Source organism: Muscardinus avellanarius, assembly GCF_963383645.1.
Source record: "Muscardinus avellanarius genome assembly, chromosome: 2".
Classification (NCBI taxonomy): Eukaryota; Metazoa; Chordata; class Mammalia; order Rodentia; family Gliridae; genus Muscardinus; species Muscardinus avellanarius.
The window spans coordinates 28,430,578-28,446,583 of NC_137787.1; the positions used below are offsets into that span (position 1 = coordinate 28,430,578).

The window sequence follows — 16,006 nt, forward strand, 5'->3', positions numbered from 1 at the left end:
ACTCTTATCATTAAAATGAGCTGCTTATACTGAACAACATTTTATTTTTAATATTTGAAAGATATTTACTCTCTGCTTTGAATAACCCAAATCAATGAGTTTGGCTACAAAATAATTGTAGGGATCCCGGGCTGCAGGACCCTGGGCCCCGGGCGGACCTGCGCGGGGCACGCCAGACCCCCAGAAGAACCGGGGCCCAGGTCGCAAGGCCCTGGGCTCCGGGCAGGGGTTGCACGGGGCACGTGGACCCCTGGAAGAACCTGGGCCCCAGGCGGGGATCGCGTGGGGCATGCCGGACCTCAGGAAGAACCGGGAACCAGGCCGCAGAACCCTGGGCCCCGGGTAGGGGTCGCGCGGAGCACACCGGACCCCCCGGAAGAACCGGGCCTGGGCCGCAGTGCTACCGAGTGTCTGATCCCACAACCTCCTCAAACCACACATTACTGTCTTCTCTTATTAAAAAGAAAAAGAAAGAAAAGAAAGAGAAAAATATCGGCGAGGGGTCAAGATGGCCGCAGCGGCTGCCAGGATACTGGAGATACAGAGAAAACTTATCCAACTGAACCGGAACTTTTGGAAAAATTCCCTCGAAGGAGGACTGCTTCTTCTCTACAGCCTTAAGACTCCTGGACATCACCTGCAAGGAGAGAGTTTAGAGGAGACCTAGGAGGAAGGTGGTGTTGGAAGCAGTTGCCATGATGGTGTATTTTGGAGAGGCAGAAATCTGATCCTACCAACCTTATCTTCTGGAGAAAATACCCCAAACGTCGAATGTTACCATCACGCATGCTTCGGATCAATGGACAACATGCAGAGAGAAAAAGAGCTTGGGAAAGATTTGAAATGGTGGAGGCAGTGGTAGTGGCAGTGGCCAGTATTCAGGGGAGGCAGAGATCTGATGCATTATACCTGGAACTTTCGAAGAAATAACCCCAGAGGCAGAATGCTACCACCACGCACCCTCGGGAACATGAGACAACTTGCTGGGTGAAGAGGGTGCTCGGATTGGGGCCTGCCATGGGGTGAGGCCGGTGATGGGGCAGCAAAGCCAGGATTGGAGCCTGCCATGAAGCAGGGCCGGTGCTGGGGCCTCTGAGGCCAGAATAAGAGCCTACCGAGGGGTTAGGCCGGTGCCGGGGCCAGCGAGGCCGGCATTGAAGCCTGCCGTGAGGTAAGGCCGGTGCTGGGGCCTCCAAGGCTGGGATTGGAACCTGCTGTGGGATTAGACTGGGGCCTCTGAGGCCAGGATCGGAGCCTGCCAAGGGGTTAGGTCGGTGCCAGGGCCAGCGAGGCCAGGATCAGAGCCTGTCGTGAGGCAAGGCCAGTGCTGGGGCCTCCAAGGCCGGGATTAGAGCCTGCCGAGGGGTTAGGCCAGTGCTGGAGCCTCCGAGGCCAGGATTGGAGCCTGCTGTGAGGCAAGACCGGTGCTGGGACCTCCAAGGCCAGGATCAGAGCCTGCCGTGAGGCAAGGCCGCTACCTAGGCCTCCGAGGCCGGGATCAGAGCCTGCTGAGGGCTTAGGCCAGTGCCAGTGCCTCTGAGGCCGGCATCAGAGCCTGCCATGAGGCAAGGCTGGTGCTGGGGCCTCCAAGGCCTGGATTCGAGCCTGCCTTGAGGCAAGGCCGCTACTGAGGCCTCCGAGGCCAGGATCGGAGCCTGCCAAGGGGTTAGACCAGTGCTGGGGTCAACGAGGCTGGGATTGGAGCCTGCCGTGAGGCAAGGCCCATGCTGGGACCTCCGATGCCGGGATCAGAGCCTGCGGAGGGGTTAGGTCGGTGCTGGGGCCAGCAAGGCCGGGATTGGAGCCTGCCGTGAGGCAAGGCTGGTGCTGGGGCCTCTGAGGCCTGGATTGGAGCCCGCCGAGGGGTAAGGCCGGTGCGGGGCCAGCAAGGCTGGGATCAGAGCCTGCCTTGAGGCAAGGCTGGTGCTGGGGCCTCTGAGGCCTGGATTGGAGCCAGCCGAGGGGTTAGGCTGGTGTGGGGGCCAGCGAAGCCAGATTGGGGCCTCCCATGAGGCAAGGCCGGTGCTGGAGCCAGCGAGGTCGGGATAAGAGTCCTCCGGTGGTCAGGCCACTAATGGGGCCATCAAGAGTGGGATCGGAACTTGCAATGTGGAATGCACAGAGAAATATCACAGAAAATAAAAACCAGATGCTTCCCCTAATTAGCAAAAACTAGGAGGAAAGGGGTAACAGGAGGAGGTCAAGTTACAGAAAGTGCCCTATAGTGAAGCAGTTAAGGTGACCAATCAGAGGGAATGGAATGGGGGAGGATGGAACCTCTTTAAAACTCAGGAGGTACATAAACAAATGTATTAAAGGTAATCACCAATCAAGCATGGGATCGAGGGAGGAGGAGGGAATGGGATGGGGATTGGATGATGTGTGCTTGTATATCTTCTCAAGTCTTGTATTCCAATGTGATGTATGATTACAATGCACCAATAAAAATATTTTTAAGTAATAATAATAATAATTGTAATGCTAATTTTATATCACTACCCCCTAGTAGTGTAGTTGATAACATTGGCCAATAAGGAATGGCATTTTTTAATATTTATAAAAGAAAAAATGCATGAGTGAGCATTTGCATATTTAAATAATTTGAGATCCCTCAATTTATTGAGATAGAATATGGAAATTATTAGCTTTTTTAGGAACTACAACTAGCCATGCTTTTTCAAACTCTTCTTTCCTGCTGGAGGGTAAATCCCTTGAAGTGTCTTGTACCTTTTTCCCAGGTTTTGTTTCATGGCTATTAGCTACTTTAAATCATCTATTCTGCAGTACTGGGGATGGATCCCAGGGCCATTCTATTTCCAAGCTACACCCCCAGCTCTATTTTTTGTCTTTATTTTGAAACAAGGTCTACTGATTTGCAGAGGGCCTGACTAAATAGCTGAGGCTGTTTGTGAACCTGGATCCTCCTGTCTTAGCCTCCCAAATGCTGAGATTACAAGCATGTGTCACCACACCCAGCTTCTTTGTTTTCAATGTTCTCTTTCCCTCTCTCTCTCCCCCCTCTCTATCTCTTTCTCTCTCTCTCCTCTCTCTCTCCCCCCTCTATCTCTTCCTCTTCTCTCTCTCTCTCTCTCTCTCTCTCTCTCTCTCTCTCTCTCTCTCTCTCTCTCGCAGTACTGGGAGTGGAACACAGGGGCATTCTACCTCCAAGCGACCCCACCAGCCCTATTTTTTATTCTTTATTTTTAAACAGGGTCTCACTAAGTTGCAAAGGCCTCACTAAGTAGCTGAGGCTGGCTTCAAACCTACATGATCCTCCTGTCTCAGCCTCCCAAAACTCCCCTCAAGATAGCAGTGAGGAAGGGGATGTAAGAAAAACATTTTCTTCTTCACAAGCTATCTTCGCTGTACCGTTTGGTGTACAGCCTGGTGGTAGCAGTTGTAAGGTTTTGCTTGCTTGATTATCTTTTTATTCTTGTTTTTGTTAAAATATTGGTGGCCCCCAGAGATGAGCAGTGAGGGCATTATGCCCTCTCAGCTCTACCTTGATCAATGAGTATGTTGAAATGAAAGCATAAATCAGGCATATAGTGAATTCCCTTTAATCCCAGTACTTCGGAGTCTGAGACAAGAGGACCACAGGTTTAAGGCCAGTCTCAGCAACTTAGAAATGCCCTCCACAACTTAATAAAAACCTGTTTCAAAATAAAATAGAGTTGGGGTTATAGCTTGGAGGTAGGCTGCCCCTGGGTCCAATCTCCAGCACCACAAAAATAAATATATGCGAAAGCATAAGCAGTTGTGTAATTCTGCCAAATGTACAAAAACTAAATAGAAAAAAATACACACACACAGAAAATAGTCCCCTGCCTTATTCATGTGGTTCTGAGAAAGCCACCGTGTCCTCAAACACTTCTTAGATTTATCCTTTAAAAAATTAGAACACCTGTTGCAGGGTATAGGTGAGCAGGTGGATAGCCCCACTGCTAATCTCTGGAGGTCATCAATATTTATCAAAAGAAAAACAGAAGGAGAACCAAGCAAACAAAAACCTCATGGTTGCTGCCACCTGCTGTGCACCAATAGGTATGAAGATGTTCTAGCTCCACAGGAAGGGTACTTAAAAAAGAGAAATAATCCTCCTCCCACATCCTCTAACTCACCACTTCCAATTCAATTTACCACCCAGTCCACCAGTGAAAGACATTCTCTAACATTCCTTACTATACTAGTGACAAATGCGCTGGTATAGATTTTGATAAATTTATTTGAAATGCTTAGTACCCCCTGAATATTCATTCCCATTTGGAACATTTGTGATTTTTTTTTATACTGCCAGTGCTAATTAATCATCCCTAGTGCATCGAATAAAGTTAAATCGTGTACACGCACAGGCATCTTGTTTATACTAACTACTTTAAAAAGCAAATTCCACACCGCAAACAAGTGAGAGAATTTTTAAATTATAAAGGACTGTTTATGGTATGGATAAAAATTTGAAAAGCAGAGATTAAATAGTATGTTTAGTATCATAACATGAGCTACCTGATAACATATTTTTCCAGAAATTCCTAGGTTCTTTATACTAATATCATTTTCAGGTTTCACAAAAAAAATCAAATGTTGTTTCACAAAAAAATTTAAATGTTTTAATAACTCAAATGGGATCAAATTGAATTAATAAGCTAATTTAAGGAAAATCGAGATAGACTTATAAAATTCCATGTGATAAAATATATAAAGCAGCAAGGACACTTTGGCAAGGATGTTTTAAGGAAGAAAGTTCATTATCAGAGTTCAGATCACCAAATGTGGCTTCTTTCCCAGCCTCCCCCTACTTTCTGATTCCCTGGGGCTGCCCTCTTTGGTCCTCTGGCAAGAAAGCTGGGGCTGTAGCTACCTCTGGGCCACATACTGCATGGCTGCCTGTGTCTGGGCCATGTTCCCTGGAAGACAGAGGCAAGGCAGCAGGGTTCACTTTTTCCTGGGATCAGATCTCTGAGGAATGAGGCCCCTCCCACAGAGTTGGGCTCCTGTGAGTCTGTTGCCTTCACTTCCACTGGCAGCACAACATTTCTGTGGGCTGGGGAACAAAAGGGGGATGGAGGTTTTACTCACCCTTCCAGGGTGTTAGGAGTTCCCTTTCCTTTTCATCCCTAAAAGGGTTCCTTTGGGCTCTCTGCCAGCTCCCAGGTGGTCACTTCTAGGTTTAGAGCTATACTGAGTTGAGGCCAGGGGACTGTCAGAGGGGAGCAGTGGTCAGCTCACTCCAGCCAGGTGGTGCTTTAAATTCCGGTGGTCTTCCCCATTCCACCTGCTGTTTACTTTTCAGAGTCCTGGGATCGATCCCAGCCAGGTCTGAAGGCTACACTTAGTGGGAGAGGTAGGGTGGTACGTGCTTTCTCCATTTTTCCTGGAACTAGACAAAAGTAAATTTTATCTGAGAAGTTGAATTGAGTCCAATAGGGACTTAATCAATTATAAAATACCTTTTTTTTTTTTTTTTTGCAGTACCAAGGATGGAACCCAGAGGCACTCTACCTCCCCTACCTCCCCCACCCTATTCCTAAGTCTTTTTTTATTTTTGAAACAGGGTCTCACTGACCTGTGAAGGGCCTTGCTAAGTAGCTGAGGCTGTCAGAAAACCGCGATCCTCTGGTCTCTGCCTCCTGAATACTGGGACTACAAGCATGTTTCACCACGCCTGGCATAAAATACCCATTTAGCTGAATACTGTGCAACTATTAGAAAGAATGAGACTATCCTATATGTGCCAACATGGAAGGATAATAAAGATGTGTTAAGTAGCAAGCTGCAGAACAAGTGGGAGATATTTATACTCATAATATGTATGTTTATGCTTCCACGTGCACAAAATCAATTGGCAACTGAGGTTGTTTCTGAAGAGAGGAACTAGGAAGCTGGGGACTGGCCGATATCTCTGAGCCACACACACGTGTTGCATTGCAGAAGAGCTGGCTGCTGTCTGGGCACTATGCACAGTGGGTGCCTTGTTAAGAAATGAACAAGGAAGGAGACAAGTGGAATGCAGGAAGCATTTCATTTTATGGAAATCAATGGCCATTTGAGTGTTGATTTAGTAATTTGTCCAGACTGAATGCTAATAGCCTCTGTGAGGAAGTAGAGAGGCTTCAGGTAGTCTCTGCGACAAACTTGTATTCTTTCATTTTTTTTTTTTAATTTTTGGTCAGTTCCATGTGTCCTAAAGAAATTTGTGGGCTAAATCTTTGAACCCTGATTTTATACCTCTATTTTACACACACACACACACACACACACACACACACACACACACACACACATTAGCATTGTATCTATATTTTAATGTACTATTTTTAAGTATGTACCAATACCCAACCCTTTTCAAATTATCTTAGGCCTGTATTTCTACTTCTAGGCTAATTCACCTAAATAAAATTGATCCCCATGCTCCAAATGAAATGCTCTATGGACGAATGGGCTACATTTATGCTCTTCTCTTTGTCAACAAGAATTTTGGAGTAGAAAAAATTCCTCAAAGCCATATTCAGCAGGTACCTATATTTTGTGCTTTTTAGGATCCCACTGTCTGTCTAACCATTTGTATTTTTCTCTTCAGTTAGCACATCCCAAGTACAGAGATGGTTTACCTTCACCTCCAGAGGTCAGGTACAAAGGACCAGCAGCTTTCACAGAGAGTGCTGCTGGAAACTGCCAGGAAACGCTCAGTCAGAGCCAGCCTGCTCCGTTTAGAGTTTAGAGATCCTTTCAGAGGAGCAGTAGGGTCAGATCTCACCACCCAGAAGCAGTTACCTTCTTTTGTGCCAGAATGAGTTTGTGCTTTCCTTTGGCAAATGAATCCTTATAAGTGCTACTGAAAAATCCCAAGATCCCTCTACCCTCCCTCTTTTAAGCAGAATGTAGCCACACTCACCTCTCTGAAACAAAAGTAAACTGTGTCCTCCCTGACCAAAAGATGGTGTCGAATTCTCTATGTTCTGTGGTCCCTCTAAGCAAAAAGTTCCTAGTCTATACCAGGAAGGTTTTCATTCTAACTATTTTGTTATTTTGGTTGGCTTTCTTTGTAGGTGTGTGAAACAGTTTTAACCTCTGGAGAAAACCTAGCTAAAAAGAGAAATTTCACCGCAAAGTCTCCACTGATGTACGAATGGTACCAGGAATATTATGTGGGGGCTGCTCATGGCCTGGCAGGAATTTATTACTTCCTGATGCAGGTAAGGGATGAGTTCGAGACTTTAAAATGTACCTGCTGACACATGTGCTGTCTTGGGTGGGAAGACAGACTCCACAGCTCTGTTTTATCCTCTGTCAGCTACTGCATCAGGCTCCTTGCAGTCACTTGCCCTCAATAAACAAAGGTAATGATGTTGCCCAAGGTGCCTTTTGAAGCATATAAACACAAAGGCACTATTTGATATGATGTCTGATTGTAAGCCTAGTGCCACTCATGCAGACTAAAGTATTTTGACATATGATTCTGTACCAAGTGCCCTTTTGCTCTTCTCTTTCAGCAAATATTTTTGTTCCATTGAAACAAATTTCAGGAGTAAAAACAAAATCAATAGAAAACAAATGAGTCTGTGTGGCCTAAGATTATTCGCTTAGAAGGCAGAGAGCTAAGCAGACTTTTGAGTGGATTTTTTATGACTTACCTGGAAAATAGGTAAATATGCCATCCTCAGCAGTTCTCAGGCTCTGATAATATTGGGAGACATCAACCAAAGTCAAATTGACTGAAGACAAATAAGATTCATTGTAGAAACATGACTTGGGAAAAGAGGTCAGAAGAAAATGGCTCAGTCTTATTTTAGGGTACTTGCAAACTCAACCTAAGGAGAAATTTGCACCTTTGAATTAAGAATTTATGGCAAAATAAAATTGATTATTAATGACAGCAGAGATACCCCTCACTTTCCCAAAGCACAATATCAGAAAAAAGTGTTTCATTAGTATGTTCAAGATAAGTGCTTGGATATACATATCATCAGCTGGTGGAGTAACTGCCTGTGATGATATAAAACCAATGTCATATTGGCCCTCTGCATATGACTAAATAACAGACCTGAGAACCTGGAGGTTCCTGTGGCTTTTGAATGCAGTCACACCGAAGTGTAAGTGGTCACTAGAGGCCAGCTAGCATAGTTATTCTGCATTTTTCAGAAGTTTTGTAATTAGAGCTTTTGAAAATTGAAACTGAAATTCCTTTATTTTTCTGGTATATTCCCTAAATGATTCTTTTCTTATGTAACTGCATGTAGATTCTGAAAAGTTTTCAGGAAAGAAGAATTCTGTTTTCTGAAGTTCAAGGTGAATTAAAGTTATGCCTGTTGGTGATTGGATGACCTTACTGACCTTTCATTAAGACAGATAAACAGGAGATATCTTCTACTCTGCCTCCTTTTGTTAGCTAGTAAAAGAAAGAAGTTGGGCATGGTAGCACATGCCTGTAATCTCTGTACTTAGGAAGCTGAGACAGGAGGATTACAAGTTCGAAACCAGCCTCAGCAACTTAGTGAAGCTGTCAGCAACTTAGTGAGACCCTATTCAAAATAAAAATAAAATAGAGGTTTCCCCTACTTTATCTGGAGTCCCTGTGGTATCCCTAGTACTCCCTAGCTTGAGCATATTAGAGAAAACATATGTTCCTTCTCTTTTTGTGGTTGGCTAATCTCATTTAACGTATTGTTCTCCAGGTCGTTCCATCTTCTTGTGATTGACATGATTTTGTTCTTCTTTATTGCTGAGTAGAATTCTGTTGTGTATATTTCCCATAATTTTGCAATCCATTCATCTGTTGATGAAGAACTAGGTTGGTTCCATATTTTGGCTATTGCAAATTGTGCTGCTATGAACATGGTTATGCATATGTTACTGTAGTGGAGGGGAAACCTCAGCAAAACCAGAAAGGAGGGGTAGAGGAGGAAGAAGGCTGAGTTAATCAATGGAAAAGCTACATTCAAAAATATGTATACATGTGAATATAACATTTTTAACCTAGACACTCAGTATGGGGAGGGAGAGAAAAGGGGAAATGGGGGTGGGAGGGAAGGACACCAAACACTATGCCATTGTCAACATGATTCACATTATGATGTGAGACCATAGTATACCAATAAAATAAAATTTAAATAATAAAAATAAATAAAATAGAGCTGGTGGTATAGTTAAAAGGTAGAATGCCCCTGAGTTCAATCCCCAGCACCACAAAAATAAAATTTAAAAAAAAGAAGAAATAGAAAACCTAAGTATTGATTTTTTTCATATTCAGGTTATTATCTACTTGAAATAATTTAATTTTTAATTCTAAAAGTCCATTCTAATAGGTGCCTGTGTGTCAACATAAAATAAAACTATGCTTTTTAGTTTACTTAATCTACTCTAACACTTTAAATTGACTTAAACACTATTCTTGATGTAGAGTCCATATGTCCCCCAGAGAACTGAGTACATTTTCTAACTCTTATGGAAGCTTCTGTCACTTCCTCCTTTCCCAGCACCACCTCCTGCCTCAGCTTCACACACCGTTTGTACCTCACGCCCACATGCTCCAACTCTGCCTGGAGAAACAGCACTTTGAATTTGTTAGAGTGAACAGTTCATTAAATAAAGAAGGACCAAAAAAGGAAACTAAAAAGTTGTATCAGAAATGGCATCTCCTCTGCTCTGTCATGTGTCCTATAAGCCTACACATCATGCATGAGATGATCTATTGGCTAGATCAGTTTCAGGTCCTCTGTAGGTAGATTGGATTTCGAGTTATCCCGTGGTGTAGCATGGGATCCCAGGTCTACCAGCTTGTTCACGTCCTTCTCTTTTGAAAGCATCACCTGCCACTTTTCTAAATATAACAGTGAAAGTTGTGTTAGATTCTCTAATGAATTTCTTTGAAGCCTGTAAAGCATGCTGTAGCTACTAAAACTTCAGAAAACTTCTATACTCACATTCTCAAGTATTGACTTGGGAATGGAATATAGATGACAACAAATATTGAAAAATAATACATCCAAAAATCCTAAATGTTAACTGATGGTCCAATTTTAGTTTTTTCTATTACTTTAAAATAATAAGAAAAAAATCACAGTAGATTAAAATAGAGGTGTGTAAGTAGGTAAGTGAAAAAAAATTGGATGAAATTCAAAGTCTTTCAATGATTCCCCAATTTCCTTTGGTCATGATTTTTTTTAACTGGCTTAAAATCCATACTAAGTCCTAGGAAAGTCTTTTTGCTTCCACAAAATTAATAATTCTCTTTCTCATTTTTAGCCCAGCCTTCAAGTGAGCCAGATGAAGCTACATAGTTTGGTCAAGCCCAGTGTAGACTTTGTCTGCAAGCTGAAATTCCCTTCGGGCAATTATCCTCCATGTATAGATGATAATCGAGATCTGCTTGTCCACTGGTGCCACGGCGCCCCTGGGGTAATCTATATGCTCATCCAGGCCTATAAGGTACTGTAGATCTTCTCATTTTAGAAAAGGTTAGAAAACATACTCCCAAGATTTATGATTTTAAATTAATCTTATCATTCATACCACAGCAGACATTATTCACAAAAGACTGCTTCACTGACAGGTAGCATAACCAAGAGTATAGCATTGGTGGCAGAGCCAACATAATGTCCCAGAAACTCAGTTAAAAATTGAACCCTCTCCGGGCGTGCTGGCACACACTTGTAATCCCAGCATTCGGAGGTTGAGACCAGAGGATCACAGTTGGCAGACAGCCTCAGCTACTTAGTGAGGCCCTCTGCAACTCAGTGAGACCCGGTTTCAAAATAAAGAATAAAAAATAGGGCAGGGGGTTTGGCTCAGAGGTTGAATGCCCTTGGGTTGCATCCCCAGATCCGGAAAAAAAAAAAAAAATTGAACCCTCAACCAGACATGGTAGTGCAGACTTTTAATTCCAGTACTTGGGAGGCTGAGACAGGATTACAAGTTCACGAACAGCCTCAGCAATAGGAAGCCCTCCAAAACTTAGTTGGACCTGTTTAAAAATTAAAAGTAAAATAGTGCTGGACATGCTTCTTAGAGTTAGAATGCCCCTGGGTTCAATCCTCAGTATCATAAAAGGAAAAAAAAAAAAAAAAAGATGGAGCCTCCTCGTGCAGTGCTGTTGAGGATATGAAGCGATGATGCAGCTGCCTTGGGACAGTTTGGTGGGTCCTGAAAAAACTTAACTTTTAGCTGGGCACAGTAGTACACTATTCTAATCCCAGCACTTGGGAGGCTATAACACGAGGATCTTAGGTTTGAAGCCAGCCTCAGCAACTTAGACCCTGTTTCAAAATAAAAAATAAATAAGGGGTATACCTCAGAGGTAGGATGCCCTTGGGTTCAATTTCTAGTACCACAAAAATATATAAATAATAAACTTTTAATAAACATACAGTTTAGCATTTCCAGTCCTAGATATCTAGCCAAAAAAAACTAAAAACAGTAATTCAAATAAATACATGTGCATCAGTGCCCATAACAACTCCTCAATAAGACTAAAGGTAGAAATTATGCAAATACCCATCAACAGATGAGTAAATAAATAAAATAAGGTATTTACACTATCCACTCATTAAAAAAAGAATAGAATCCTAATAAATACTATATTTATGAACCTTGAAAATGTGCTAAATGAAATAAACCAGACACAAACCACTAAATACTGTCTGATTTGACTTTGATGAAGTGATAGCTAATTTGAAGTGTCTAAAATAGGCAAATACTTGGAAATACAAAGTAGATGTTGCCAAGACCTGGAGAGAGGGAGAAGAGGAGGAGAATGGGGATATACTGCTTAGCAGATACAGAGTTTCTGTTTGGAATGATGAAAAAGTCTCACAAGTAGATAGTGACGTGGTCACACAACAGTGTGAATGTACTTTAATGCCACTGAATGGTATGTTTACAAATGGCTCAAACTGGGCCAGCGATGTAAGTCAGTGGTAAAGTATTCAATGAGCATGCTCGAGCACCTAGGGTCATTCCTGAGTACCACCAAAAAATAAGGTTCAAATAGTAACTTTTATAATATATACATTTTTCCACGTTAAAAGTAGAAATATCACTCTTACAAAGTGTGCTAATGGGGAGCTGCACTCAAGGAAGAAAAAGGTTTTAGTTGAGGGAAAAAAAAATAGAAGTAAACCAAGATATCTATAACTACTGGTGCCAGATCAACAAATTTCAAATCTATAGATTATAAATAGGCATGAGCAGCTCATATATTAGTTATATAAAATCCCACATTTCAGAGCGTTGGATATAATGTAAAGGCTTTTAAAACTTTATTCCACTCTTAAAGTTACTTGGTTTGCAATGAGATGTTAAAAATATCCACCTAGAATATTTCTTGGTTCTTTGATCAAGATATAGGAGGCAGCAAAATATTATAAAGATCTCTCTACTTTTCTGACAAAGTCTTGTTTTATAATCAATTTTCATGGTAATAACTAATAGTTTCTTCCTCTGTGTATAAAGAAACTTCCTATTAGTGAAGGATAGCATGTTACAAACAAAGTTAACATGTTGTTTGGAGAGTAATGTTAACAGCAGGTTACATGTTAAATACTGCTGCTTTATCAACAGTACCCATGTATGTAAACACATGCATATAAAACTTAGACTACACAGACAAGGTCTTGTCCCTATTATTAAGAAAATCAAGCAAAGTTGTCATTTTTAATAATTTTTTACTACCAGCTTAACACATCATCTTGTCACTAAATCCTTTACCCTTTCATGCCAAGCCACCTCCCTCTCTTTCCTTCCCCACCTCTCCTCCTTTTCTAGCAAGAAGGAAGGCTCATTTTTATCCCATGTGTTAAAACTGACTCTACAGGTGTTTAGAGAGGAGCAGTATCTCAACGATGCCTACCAGTGTGCTGATGTGATCTGGCAGTACGGATTGCTGAAGAAGGGATATGGGCTGTGCCATGGCGCTGCAGGGAATGCCTATGCCTTCCTGGCACTCTACAACCTCACCCAGGATAAAAAGTACCTGTACAGGGCCTGTAAGGTAGGAATCAGACCACCGACTGGGAAGCAGCGCCTCTGGGACCTGGAGGAGAGGGCTCTCTCTAGTCTATTTGATTGAATTAGTAGACTTTTTAACCATGAGTTGTCTATAGGCAACAAACATTCTTTAAGAAGAATCTTCAAAAGCTGTTCAGTTAAATTCACATTCTTTTAAAGGAACATAATTCTACTCAACATCATCAATGGAAAAAATAAAGAACTGTAAGATTGTTCATTTCTTTTTTGATAACCTTGGCAATATGTGTCTTAAAAAACTACTCATTAAATTCCTCCCAAAGCCGGGCGTGGTGGCACACGCTTGTAATCCCCGCTCTTGGGAGGCGGAGACAGGAGGATCGCACTGGTTCAAAGCCAGCCGCGCTGGCTTAAGAGACCCTGTTTCCAAAAATAAAAAAGTATAAAATAGGTCTGGGAGTGTAGCCCGGAGGTAGAAGGGCTTCCAGGAACCCCAGTACCACCAAAAACAAACAAACAAACAAAAAATCCTCCCAAGTAGCATATTCTTTTAGACCATGGTTTCTTAACCTTAGTCCCATTTCTCTGACATGATAGTTTTTGACTTTTCAGAGTAATGTTTAGGAACATTCTATCAACTTCTAGTGCCTCTGAAAAAAATCACTACAGTAATTTAACTTGTTCTCATTTCAGTTTGCCGAATGGTGTTTAGATTATGGAGATCATGGGTGTAGGACACCAGACACACCCTATTCCCTCTTTGAAGGTATTTTTCATTCATTCTTTATTTGCCATCTAGTAGCAGTAGCTACTTTTCTGCTTGATAACTTTAAATTTGAGCTATATTAACAAATTAATTTCATAATAATTTTTATACTTTTTTATTTCCTAATACAAGTCAGCATTAAAAATCATCACGTGGTGAGGCATGATGGTGCACACCTGTATTCCCACTACTTAGGAGGCTGAAACAGGAGGATTGCAGGTTTGAGGCCAGTGCACAATAACTTAGTGAGACCTTATTTCAAAATTTAAAAAAAAAAATGGGGCTGGGGATCTAGCTCAGAGATAAAATGTCCCTGGGTTCAATTTCCAGTACCAAAAATTTTTTTTTAAAAATCAGTGCATAAAGTAACACAGACCTGGTACTAGTCTGTGTTTATGATGACTATCCTCTTGGAGCCAGGCATATGCTGAGCATTTTATAGATGCTGTTAAAAATAATTTCAGCAAAATCATGCAGGCATTACTATCCTTTGTCACAGATGAGGAGACTGAGGCTCAGAGAATTAGTGGCCCATGATGCCACAGTGAAGAAGCTCACATATAGTAAATGACAGGGCACATATGGTAAATGAACTCATCTGGCTTCTTGCCCCCATTTCCCCTCTGGGTAGAAAGACTAGACACCTCATAAGGGATCTCCTAACATTGAAGTGCAGTGTACATAAATAGAGGCAGAGTCCTATTTTCTTTGAATCTTCGCCATTAATACTCTAATGGTTTCAGTGCCCAAAAAATAGGGCCACTCAACAAAATGTAATTCATTTGGTGTAATAACTTTTAACTCTTTCTCTTCCTTCAGGAATGGCTGGAACAATATATTTCTTGGCTGACATGCTAATCCCTGCAAAAGCCAGGTTTCCTGCATTTGAATTGTAAAAAGAAAAGCACGCTCCTGCAGCTTACAGCATGACCCTCTGTGTGTTCAAACTGGGCTTTCATTGCTTTTCAAGAAAACTTAGAATCATACTGTACTTGATTTAATTGTTTTTTGTTGTTGTTGTTATTGATGTTAAGAAATTTGTCTTTAGTTCAGTTTCTTTTTTATTATTTACTTTTGTCTAAAAGTATGCAAGAAAGTCTTTTTAGTTTCTTCCAAGAGGAAGGATGGGTGATAAATACAATACTTTGAGGTCATTTACATGTATATTAGAGCTTGGAGGAAATCTTACTTAAGTATATGAATATAACTGTTACTATTTTTTAAATGTTTTTAAAAAGCTAAATGTAGATAAATATATGACCACCTCTGTTTAATATTTTTGCTCCAATAGGAGGGCAGTTTTATGATTTACTTTTCTCTAAGTGGTTGATTATGACAGGGGACAAATATATAACAATATGATTCCAGATGAAAAATGGCAAGAATCATAAACTGGAGTAGGGACCTAACAACCATTTTTCAAATTCCTGATACCTTTTTGGACAAGAGCTAAATATTATTTCAAATTTGCCTCTGTTGATGAGGGCATCCAGGCTCTGCATGCCAACGTTTTTGATAAAAGTTTTTGATAAAACTTAAAATAGCATAAACATTCTGATTTAAAAGTTAAGTTAGTTCAAGATAAGCTACAATAGTAATTTGTTATTTTTTAAAAGTAGTATATTTTCAGACTGTTCAATTTGCTTGCTTGCTTGCTTGCTTGTTCTTTGGTATTCATAGGAGATCAGGAAGCAAATCTCGTGTTTGAGTGTGCTGTGCTCTAGGAGTCCGCTCTGCCATGTTTGACTGGTCTTCTAAACTTGGACTTGTGTTTTACTTCCTTTGCAATGACTGTGATTTAGTGCTGGCTCTTTGAATATGGATCTATTAAAGAGTATAGCATTCTACTTCTGCTTAAAAAGAGAGTGGGAAGGGCAGTGATGTGTACCCAGTAGCTTGAAGGAGAACACAGCTTTTGATAAAAATTCTGCTCATTAAGAGGTATTACCAGAGTTTGTGCTTATAACAAATTAATCTTTGCATATCCTAGGTTTAATAGTTCATCGGTTTCTGAAACCACAAAATCAGGTTTTATAGGATAGATGAAGACTCCCTGGTGCTTCCAATTCTGTACAAATGTTTTGACTCATCAGCTCTTCCTCCCCCTCCCATTGCTGCCTTTTCCAAACCTCATTAGGCTCTTTTTGACTGATTTTGGAACATTTTACAGCTTTAAAACAACAGGGTCTGAGAATTTTTAATGTGCCTGTTTCACGGCTCTGTTGGTCACCAAAACATGCTATTTTTATTGGAACTTTAAACTGAATCTCCACAGAGAGT

At 41.4% G+C, this 16,006-nt stretch overlaps 1 protein-coding gene across 1 annotated transcript in view; it reads left to right on the plus strand.

Moving 5' to 3' along the window:
- LANCL1 (LanC like glutathione S-transferase 1) overlaps window positions 1-14,622 on the plus strand; it is a gene marked incomplete at its 3' end in the record, with an annotated part of 38,506 nt that extends 23,884 nt beyond the window's left edge. Inside the window, exons 4-9 of the mRNA XM_080689944.1 lie at window positions 6,377-6,512; window positions 7,047-7,193; window positions 10,243-10,425; window positions 12,809-12,985; window positions 13,654-13,726; window positions 14,546-14,622. Coding sequence (XP_080546070.1) covers window positions 6,377-6,512; window positions 7,047-7,193; window positions 10,243-10,425; window positions 12,809-12,985; window positions 13,654-13,726; window positions 14,546-14,622 — 793 coding nt within the window. The remainder of the gene's footprint in view (window positions 1-6,376; window positions 6,513-7,046; window positions 7,194-10,242; window positions 10,426-12,808; window positions 12,986-13,653; window positions 13,727-14,545) is intronic.
- Window positions 14,623-16,006: the final 1,384 nt, after the last annotated feature.